General features: G+C 40.0%; 1 protein-coding gene across 1 annotated transcript; it reads left to right on the top strand.

Moving 5' to 3' along the window:
• The first annotated feature begins 2,276 nt into the window (after positions 1–2,276).
• Positions 2,277–9,182, top strand: CXCL13 (C-X-C motif chemokine ligand 13). The gene is made up of 4 exons (XM_012447079.2): positions 2,277–2,395; positions 4,173–4,305; positions 7,335–7,415; positions 8,320–9,182. The coding sequence occupies exons 1-4, from the start codon at positions 2,332–2,334 to the stop codon at positions 8,354–8,356; spliced, it is 315 nt and encodes a 104-aa protein (XP_012302502.1). The 5' UTR covers positions 2,277–2,331; the 3' UTR covers positions 8,357–9,182.
• Positions 9,183–10,947: the final 1,765 nt, after the last annotated feature.

The following is a 10,947-nucleotide window of genomic DNA, read 5'->3' on the forward strand; positions in this document are numbered from 1 at the left end:
TGACGGGGAAGCAAAAGGGAAGGGAGTTATAATTTATAAGGAAAAATGGAAAAGATCAACAGGTTTCAAAAAGGTAAACCAAGATGGTGAGTGAGTTTCAAACTTATAAATTCAAAGAAATAGGGATATTTATTTTTGAAGTGAGTTTTGGAGTGGAAGTTAGTAAGATCTTTTATGGATGGATGGATGGATGGATGAATGGATTGAAAAGTTAAATCCCTAAACACCTTATGTTGAGATATCTACAAGCAATGGAGCAGGTTTTTTTTTTTTTTTCCTGAGCAGATGAGGTAGTTAGACAGACAGGCAGGCTATTTATTGAATACATTCTACATGCCAGTACTTAGCCGAGCACTTTACATATAAGCTTTCATTCTCCAAACAATCCTTTGGAATTCATATTTTCATATTATCCTCATGTGGAAAGTGGTAAATATGAGGCATAGAGAAATTAAATGACCCATCCAAAGTCATTGCCAGGGTGAGCTCACACTTTGTGCTGTTAACCTCTAGTTTATAACCCTGAGTGACACTCAGAGGTACCCTACTCAACTCTCTCTTTGGCCAGTGGCAAGGAGTGCAGTTAGCTGACAGCCTCCACTGATAACTTCCTCAGGCTCTGCTTCTGCTTTCAACCAGAGACCGTGGTGTTTCTGAGGAGGCCCAGCTAAGGATCGAGCAAGGCAGGGGTAGCAGAGAACAGACATTTCTGCCCACTGTGGACCCCTCTAATAAACAGTCTTTCCTCTGGAGCTCCCCAGTGAGTTGTTGTAGACTTTGTCAAATTAGCATCACAATCTGAGGCTCCCCCTGCCCGATTCTGCCTCCTTCCTCCTTCTATCATAGGAGTTATTCTGAATAACTTTATTTTATTCCAATGTCCATCTCAGCATCTGCTTTGCAGAGGACGCATCTAACACATCCTGCCTTCATATATTGGGATTGCCATCTCATACAAGAGTGTTTAGAATTGTTTTGTGTTGTGATTAGGGGTTGAATTTTGTCCTAATTCAACCCCTTATCACAACACAAGCATAAGCAAACTACTAGGGAAGCAGCTTTCACATATGCATAAGGAAGAAATTCCTAACAACGAGAATGGCCAAATAATAGAATGGGCTGCCTGATGGATGAGTGCCCTATCGATATGTTCAGGGTGACTGGAGAACTGCATTTGTGTGACCATTGTGTGGCATTCCCACTCCTCCACCTCCACCTCCATACATACTGGAGCACCTGGGATGCTAGACATTCACAATGCCAATTGATTAGCAAAAAACAAATTATTTAGGAAATCATGCCAAGAAGCCCAAACCTCTGATTTCTTAGCAGTTCAGTGAGTCTGGTTTGATACATCATCCTTGTCTACTTCCAGCACAATTTAGTGGTACTCTAGGCCAGACTGGCCACTGTCGATCTACTTTTATTTTAATCCTATCTCCCAAAGAGATAGGCTGTGAGCTGATCGTCCCCATGGACTAGATGGTGGGATCAAAACCAAATTTCACATATGTTTATGTCGAACAGACTGTAATATGGAGTTCACCATCCATTATAGTTCTAATGACTCCCTCCCCCGCCACATGGTTCTCAAGCTCATGGACTTGCACGTGACAGCCAGAGAGATTTTCTTCTTTAAGGCTGTTGTCTTCCTCCCTGCATGCAGACACAGGCACACAACTTCCCCCTCTAAGAATTCCATGGTGGTCAGATTATATAAGTAATCATATATTCCAGATAGTAAAATAAGAGATGGAAACCACTGGTAGGAAAATCAATAGCATAATCAGCATTAGGATCTGTATATAAAGAGACATTCATTTGGTGTGCAAATATTTACTGAGCACCTACCGAAGGCTGGAATCCCTTCCATGATGCTATGGATGTGATGTGCTGGATGGAGTCCCCAGTGTCGTCGAGTACATATCGAATGCCACTGAGAAACCTGGCTCACCCTGCACTGAGAGAAGCAATCAAAGCCACCATCACCAATAGCACTGCTAAAGACAGTGCCTTGGAGCTTCCAAACTGATAGATTTTCCTTTCTCCCCACCCTCAGATTTCTCCAGCATCTCTGGCACTTACAGTTCACGTTTTCAAGAAGTATTTTATTATAGTGCTCTGAAACAAATTTATAAAGTTTGCAAGAGAAGTTTTTAAAAAAGCAAGCTCAGCAATATTTGGGGGCTTTTAAAACTGATGATGCAGCTGACCTACTGGAGACAAAGGCAGTGGGAGGGCCCTTACTGGTATAAATAAATAGGAGTCTCTGGTACTGCAAACCCACAGCCTGGACTCAGAGCTCAAGTCTGAACTCTACCTCCAGACAGAATGAATTTCATCTTGGCATCTCTGCTTCTCATGCTGCTGGTCAGTAGCCTTTCCCCAGTTCAAGGTGAGAACTTTCACTTATGTTTTACTGTTTGTTGAACAGAAATAGTCTTTAACCACTTCAATTTTCTTTCAATTACAAATTGCAGGGAAGTCCAACTAAAGGGAGGGAAAGACTGCTCTGTTGCTTCTAGATTTCTCAAAGTAAGGTGTTTAGGAATTTAACTCTTCAAAACTGGAAATATTTATAAGATTTTTATTCATAAGAAAAAGAGATACCAGAAGTCCAATATCCATGCAAATTATATTGACTTATATATTCCTGGCCTTTTTCAGATTCAGCTCCTGCTATACATAATTCTTTACATGTAGCTCTTCTTTGTTCTGCCTCTCAAAGTTACCCACTCTGACCAAACCCTATATAGGATTTAAAGATTATTAAACTCTACTGGTCTCTTGCAGTGAACCTGCTTCATCCAATTCCAAATGGTTAGATCTGATGTCAAGTACACCATTGTCAGTACACGAGGGGTATTTGCACACATTTTGCAAAGAAGCAGACTTCCAAAGCTAAGTGGACGACTATCTTTGTGTAAATAGATAAATATCCAGTTGAAGTAGTAAGTTTTTATGTGGTTGAAGGAATGGATACATGTGCAAAAAGAAGGCTTCTGTTCAGGTTTAGAAGACCATATTTTTGTTATTAAAACACAGAGGGGGTTTCTCCCCCAGTTTTAATTTTGCTTCACATGTTATTTTCACTCTTCAAGACTCTAACTTCTTGCCTCCTCCATGAGGCTTTCCCAGGGCTCCTGGCAGAGGTAGCTCTTAGTACATCCTCTGTTCTCAGCACACAGGTCAGATGTTGCACACAATACAAACTTCCGTAGCATTTTAGTTTTTGTTTGCTTGTTTCCCCTACTAAATTGTATACATCTTAAGAGTTGAGGCTTTTTATTTATAAATGCATGTCAAGCACTGTAGTAGGCTGGATAGAAAATATCTGATAGATGTTTGCTTAGATCTCATTAGAACCTGTTAAAATTCATAAGATGGGTACTGATGGTACCTATCCAGTATTAATCACTTTTGTTAAATAAAAAGAGTTTTGAATTTTTATGACTGTCTTTTGTTTGGTAATAATTTGTAACCCAGATGGAGGGGCCAACATATTAAACAAAAATGTCTGTGGCATTTTCTGAGAGGGAAGGGGAGGATGGCGGAGAGTCTGATAGAGAAAACTCTGTTCCAGCATGTTATTGCTCCCAGGACTCTAGAGCCAGGTCATGTCCTCGGTTTTTATGTGTTGGGAGGGAAGATGATCCATTGATTTTATATTGCATTAATTATAACTGAGTTGTATGTAAGTCCCTACAGAGGCTGTTCTCCAATTTTATTATGTGGACAATCACCTGAGTACAAAGATAATGCTATCACAAATTTCAAAAAGTGCTGTGTTTTTTTAAAAGCTAATTTTTGTTTTGTTTTGCTTTATTTGTTTGTTTTTTGAGATGGGGTCTCCCTTTGTTGCTCAAGCTGGTCTCAAACTCCTGGGCTCAAATAATCCTCCCACCTTGGCCTCCCAAAGTGTTGGAATTACAGGTGTAAACCGCCGTGCCTGGTCTAAAAGCTAATTTTATTTTTAACATTTTGGTAGAAAACATTTGAAAATACTCAAGCCAGGATAAGCAGAAATATACAAATGAAAGGCATATGGGTGGAAGCACTGACTTGGAAATTTTAAATCTTCAAATGTACAGTATGAAAGTTTAATTACTAAATTAAATTCTTGTTATGAATTACATGCCAATGGATTAAAATAACTGATTCTGTGTTTACAGGTATTCTGGAGGTCTATAACACAAACTTGAGGTGTAAATGTGTCCAAGAGACCTCAGCCTTTATCCCCCTACGCCTCATTGATCGAATTGAAATCTTGCCCCGTGGGCATGGTTGTCCAAGGAAAGAAATCATGTAAGTTTCAAAAATAAATAAATACATAAATACGATTTCTTTCTCCCAACGAAATTTGATCAAATATTACCATACAGTAGTCTTATTCAAGAATGTCAAAGAGATTTACTTGAGTGTTGCTGAAAATTCTCAAATTAATGAGAATTGTTAATAATTAAGAGCTTACTTTGTAGCAGCCCTGAGCTAAGTGCTTTACGTGCACATACGCATCTTATTTATTCAACCACTTCATTAAGGTAAGTTTATTGTTCCTTACATGCTGAGTGTTGAGATTCACTCAGGGTGGTTGGCGAAATATTACAGAAAATATTAAAGATATATTAGGGAAAGTTATAGATTAGTCTCAAACCTTTTGGAAGGCCAAAAGGTTTTATTGGGCAGGCCAAAGGTGGTCAGCCAGTCCACCAAGTTAGGGAGAGATAGAGATAATCAAAGGCCTTACCCCACACCCATGTCTCTCCACTCTGTTTACTCATGTTAATTTTGTGCTGGGAAATTCCACTTTGATCTTTCTCCTCTCCCAGGAAGATCAACGGGGAATCACCTGTTAATAGCAATTACTCTGGGCCCCAAAACCTAAAGCCTGTGTCAGTCATAAAACCATTCTCTTCATTCTCTTAACCATGTTGATTATCTACAAGTGTGTTAACTTAGAACCTCTGTTATGAATATAAGTGTGGACAGACAGAGGGTCTGGGTCAATCGGTTGCATTTTGCCCTCTGAAAGCAGCGATGGCCAGCCCTAGCCCACTTGAAACACTGTAATGGTGTGAGAGTACATTCATTCATCTGCCGTTGAGTCAGAGTCTGCAGGTAAGACTTCCGAAGTGGTGGGAACCCCATCTCAGCTGAGACTTAGGAAGGTTAACTGACTGCCTGAAACATACCATCAGAAAGGATTAGAAAGTCCATTAGCCAGGACCACACTCACATTTTCCCCATTCCAAAGCCTCTTGTTCGCAACACCTTGAAGTATTAGGCACAGCGTTTTTCACAGGGCATCCCTGACTTGGCGTTCATTAGTAGCTCTTCCCATGGACTTCTTTAGATTTTTTGCAGTGTTTGTGAGCAGCTACTTTTTGTTTGTCACATTTTGTTACGAGTGCTTGGTGCCTTGGACCAGTTGAAACATGGGATATCGAAAGTGCATATGGAAATTTTTCACTAAAAAGGCATTGTATGTTTCACTAAAAAGGCATTTCACTAATGTCATTAACAATAAAAGTTCTAACTAAACTACAGTTATTGCCCTCAAACTTAGAGATGTGAGGTCTAGCCATGGCCTATTTGGGAGCAGTTCCTTGGCTGTTTAGAAAACTGGGACCCCTTTCTTTGAATTCCATTTCCTCTGTCATGGCTCAAGTCTCTTGCCTCTCAATCAAAGAAAGTAATGCACCTTAATTTTCTCTGCTTTAACTTTGATTGTTTTGAAATGACTAAAATCTGATTTCACATCTTTTCATCAAATTCTGCATTTCTGAATTTTAGCAAGATAGAGAAATGAAAGTTTCAAATTATTATGAGAAATTCATGCCAGTCAGAGGTGAAAACTCTGTGAGTCCAGAGGGTCAGAAATGCCTGGTGTGTTAGTGTGTTATTACTCCATCATGAACTCAGAAACCTAATTGGAAATGTCTGCCTGAAAACCCAACTGTTCCATGCCCTCTCATCTCTCTAAGATTCACTTGTAAAGGTGGAGTTTCAAAGTTAATTGGATGGATCCTTGCTGTTTCTTTTTGTTTTGTTTGGGATTTTGGGTTTTTTTGTTTGTTTGTTTGTTTTGAGACAGAATCTCACTCTGTTGCCCAGGCTGGAGTGTAGTGGCACAATCATGGCTCACAGCAGCCTCGACCTCCTGGGTTCAAGCAAGTCTCCCTCCTCAGCCTCCTGAGTAGCTGGGACTACAGGTACACACCACCATGCCCAGCTAGTTTTTTTATTTTTGTAGAGATGGAGTCTTATTAAGTTGCCCGGGCTAGTCTTGAACTCCTGGCCTCAAGAAATCCACCCACCTCACCCTCCCAAAGTGCTGGGATTATAGACATGAGCTAACATGATGGTAGCTGTTCGTCATTTTATAGCTAGGAAATTGTGTTTTGTTTGAGTTCACACCAATAGAGGGTAGAGTCTCCCAGTTTTTTGCTGTCTAAGAGACCTCACTTTTCCACTGCAGATAAAGCATTTAACACTATGTCTAGTACTTGCTAATCACTCAGGTCCTGCTCATGAAGAACAGTGACTGAAAATGTGGGTTTTGAATCCTGCTGTATTGTGTATTTGTTGCATAATCTTGAACAAGTTATTTAAATTCTGTAAGCCTTAAGTTCATCTTCAGAAGGTAAGGAAATAATAGTTTCTCCAGCAAAGGATTTTTGTAAAATAAATTGAAATAATCCATGTTACCTGCTAAGCATAGTGCCTGGTGTGTTATAAGTACTTGATAAATATTAACTATTAACTATCATTGCCGCTTTTGCTATTGCTTAATATCTTAGAGCAGGAAAAATCTTAGTGGTAATTTGACAAAATGCAGATGTCACTCCAAGCAATCTGCTCTGCAGCATGCCCCCTGTGTGAAATTGCACTGATTTTTTTTTTCCAGTGAAATTCAGGTTCCCAAGAGAGTGTTTTCTATAGCTTATTCTGTTCTCCCAAATGCAATGCAACAGATAAGCACATTCTAAAGATATTGTGATATAACTTCAGAAGTGAGCCAATCTTGGAGTCAACCATTTGGTTGTTCTCCAACACACGTAAAGGTTATCAACAAAACACTAACCTCTGACACGTGAGGCTCTCTTAGCTTTGGATTCAACCCCACCAGCTCATACATACTTGGTCCACAAACGGTTGTTTTCTTATTCCTCTGACCCCATGCTGCAAATCACCTATTCCAGATCCAAAACTGCGCAGCTCCAATTTCACTTCATCTAGGAATAAATATTTTCATGCCCAACTCTCTTCTTTATTAAAAATATAGGATTGACTAAAATATGACACTGCATTATTTAATTTTTATTTTCCCCCAGAATCTGGAAGAAGAATAAGTCAGTTGTATGCGTGAACACTCGAGCTGAATGGATACAAAGAATAATGGAAATATTGAAAAAGTAAGTCAGGCATAACAAGGGCTTTCAGATTCCAACTTGTACTAAAGAGTTTCCCTTTCCTGGGCAGTCAAAACAGGGAACCAGTTTGAACTTATGAGAAGCTCCTAATGTAACAGGGGGAGGGGCATCACAAAGATGCTCCCAGCTCCCTCTCAGTTGGAAAAGGTTCTTGTCTTTTACCTGTTAATAACCCCAAGAATGGGGAAACGGGCCCAGAGGTGCAGTGAGTTTGCCATTCAAATAAATATCATGGACCCAAAGTGTTTTGTGGAAAGCGATTTATTAGAGAGAGGGAGAGAAAGACAGCTCCTATGCTGCTGTGGGAGGGGATCCAGAGAAGGAATCCACACAGGGAGGGAGCAGCAGGATTTTTAACCCTTGAGTTATTCCCTCCCCATTCATGTTCTCATCCAATGAGAGGAGTTCTTTCAAACTTCCTCTGGAGTGATTGCAAACTTCCTCTGGAGTGATTCATCTTTGACTCTGATACCAGATTGGCTACTTGGTCCACAGCAGAGCCCCCTCCTCCCAGAGCTTTCGGTGGGCTTTTTGGACAAAGGAGCCCACCTGGATTTCTCTACCTAGCCCTAGTGCAGGAAACCCAGACAAAGAACTTTTATATTTCCTATGAAGCCGGAGCTGAGAAACTCCTGCCTTTGAAACTACGCCCCTCGCAGACCCAGGAAGAGAAGTTTTTCTTTAACACGGGCTCTCACTAAAACAAATGGCTGTTTTCCATCATTATTGCTTATCAGATGGAGTAGGGGTAGCTCATTCCAGCAGCTCAGTAAACTAAGTTAGAAGCCAGTATGCATGACAGTCCTTACCTGGTATCTCCAGACAAAGCCACAGTTTCCTGTGTTTCTCTAAACATGACAATTTTGTTTTTGTTTCTGCTTCACAGAAAAAAGGATTCCAACTCTACCACTTCCAGTGTTTAAGAGAAGGTTCCCTGAGGTGATATTTCCACTAAGAACATCTGCATTCTTCCCTTATCCCTGCTCTGGATTTTAGTTTTGTGCTTAGTTGAATCTTTTCCAGGAAAAAGAACTTCCCGATACAAATGACCCTGAGACTATATGTAAAAATAACCTTTAGAAACTGACGGGGCAAACTCAAGCTTCTTTACTCACAGCACCCTATGTACTTGGAGTTTGCATTCTTATCCATTAGGGAGGAAAGTTTATTTGAAAATAGTCATTCAGTTGTAAATAATATAGGGTAATTTTGATAAAAATACTTGTTTAATATTAAAAATTTCTTAGAAAATAATGCAATGAGAATTTAAGCCTCAAATTTGAACATGTGGCTTGAATTAAGAAGAAAATTATGGCATATATTTCAATCATTTTACATGCTAAGAAAAGTAGGCTTCCATAAGAGACTCAAAAAGCTGCCTGGGAGATGGATGAACTTCAGCCTGTCAAGAGGCAAAGGAATCCACGTAGTAGATATCCTCTGCTTAAAAACTCACTATGGAAGAGAATTAGGCCCTTCTACTTTTAAAGAGTTCCTTTATAACATTTACTGTCTCAGATTAATAGCATTTGAAGATCCCCAGACTTCATAGAATACTCAGGAAAAGCATTTAAAGAGTGATGTACACATGTATTTTTACACATTTGCCTTGACAAACTTCCTTTACTCAAATCTTTTGCACTGACTTTTTTTTTTTGGTGGGTGGGGCTCTGGTATCAAATTCTTTAATGATTGCTGTAAATCTAATGATATTCAATAAAGTTGAGCAAGAGCAAACATTTCACTTAATTATGAGCAATGAGCAATTTATTCTTTTCTTTTTTTTTTGAGCAAAGTCTTACTATGTCACTCAAGCTAGAGGGCAGTGACACAATCATGGCTCACTGCAGCCTCAACCTCCCAGGCTCAAGCAATTCTCCCACCTCAGTCTCTCCAGTAGTTGGGACTTCAGGCACACACCACCACACCCAGCTAATTTTTGTATTTTTTGTAGAGACGGGGTTTCACCATGTTGCCCAGGCTGTGATCAATTCATTCTTATCATAGCATCTACTCAATTTTTGACATTCTCTAGTTCCTCATAAAGATAGGTAGGATTTTATGAGGTTAATTTTTGTTTTATTTCACTTGTCTTTTACAGATGGTCTAAAATCATTTGGCAAAGAGTGAGTGAAGTTATTCCTAATATTAACACAGTGGGAAATACTTGGCTATGAGGGCCTCTTCCCCCTAATGTTACCTACCACATACTAACCGTGATTTCCTCCAGACTTCAACCTCTTATCAAACCCATTTTCACTGGGTCATATTGACTCTTAAAGTCACCAATGTTTCATTTGACAGTTTTGCATTCAGTTGACCAACAGACAAAGAAGACACTTGAACTCTGGTCCCCATCTGCCACTGGCATCAGCCTGGCTATCCCACCACACTACTGAGCTCCGCTGCCTGTTTGCCCCCCAACTTACCAGCTGCTTTAGGGGGTCTGCTCCCAGTTCACCCAGGTTTTAAGCTATCTCTGATTCCCTGTTTCACTTTTCTTTTTCTTTTTTGATTTATTTTTATTTTATTAAATAATTTATTGGGAGAAAATTAAAAGCACCTATAATTACTACATTTTCTGTTGTCTACAATTCAATGTCTTTTAAATTACAAACACACACACACACACACACACACACACAGAGGGCTGATACAATGTCATTAAGATCCTGCCTTGTAGCATTTTCAGACTCCAATGTTTAGACATCAGGAATCATTTCATTCTTTAATTTGATTTTGGTCTCCTTAGAGAATGTAGTTAGACAAATATTTAGAAGACTCAAATAAGAAATACCGATATTTCACATGAAGCATCTACTGTTATCACCCCCACTTGGGACACAGTGGTTAAGTCATTTGCTCATGAGACCCCGCCTCTACAAAAAAAAAAAAAAAAAAAAAAAAAAAAAACACACCTAACTGGGCACGGTGGTGTGCACCTGTAGTCCCAGCTACTCAGGAGGCTGAGGAGGGAGGCTTGCTTAAGCCCAGGAGGTCGAGGCTGCAGCTACTAAATGACAAGCCAGCATTAAAATCCAGGCAGTGTGGCACCAGAATCCATGTGTCTAACTACTGTACTGTGCTGACCCTATAGGAGGTTGATATCATCAGTAGAAACTGCATGTACTTGCCCCAAATCATATAACTAGCAAAAGGCAAATCAGAATTCAAACCCAGGGCCATCTGACTCCTAAGCAAATGCTCTTAATCACTTCACTAGACTGCCTAAAATTTTATCTTCCCTAAATGTATTTCTTACTTAAACCTCTTTGGCTACCCTCCTTTTCAGGGCCAATCAAAACCAGGGGAAGAGTGGGAGCTCCAGGACCTTTAGGCCTTTGCTGGGTTGAGACATTCATCCTGTATTGTCCAATCCCAGGGGGATCTGGGCAGCCAACGGGTGGCGTGAAGGCAGGGGGCCAATGTGGAAAGTGAGAAAAAGCAGGACAAGTGAGGGTTTCAAAACTCGCTTTTCTTACCACACAAGCACCCATTCCTCAAAAGTCAGAGT

The sequence above is a fragment of the Aotus nancymaae genome, unplaced genomic scaffold, assembly GCF_030222135.1.
Source record: "Aotus nancymaae isolate 86718 unplaced genomic scaffold, 86718_ANA_hifiasm-v0.15.2.pri h1tg000006l, whole genome shotgun sequence".
Taxonomy (NCBI): Eukaryota; Metazoa; Chordata; class Mammalia; order Primates; family Aotidae; genus Aotus; species Aotus nancymaae.

Excerpts from the sequence above, each read along its gene's own strand:
- CXCL13 (XM_012447079.2), top strand. The coding sequence starts at position 2,332 with ATGAATTTCATCTTGGCATCTCTGCTTCTCATGCTGCTGGTCAGTAGC. Across the intron at positions 2,396-4,172 it reads TAGCCTTTCCCCAGTTCAAG|GTATTCTGGAGGTCTATAAC; the intron begins GTGAGAACTTTC and ends CTGTGTTTACAG. Across the intron at positions 7,416-8,319 it reads ATAATGGAAATATTGAAAAA|AAAAAAGGATTCCAACTCTA; the intron begins GTAAGTCAGGCA and ends TCTGCTTCACAG.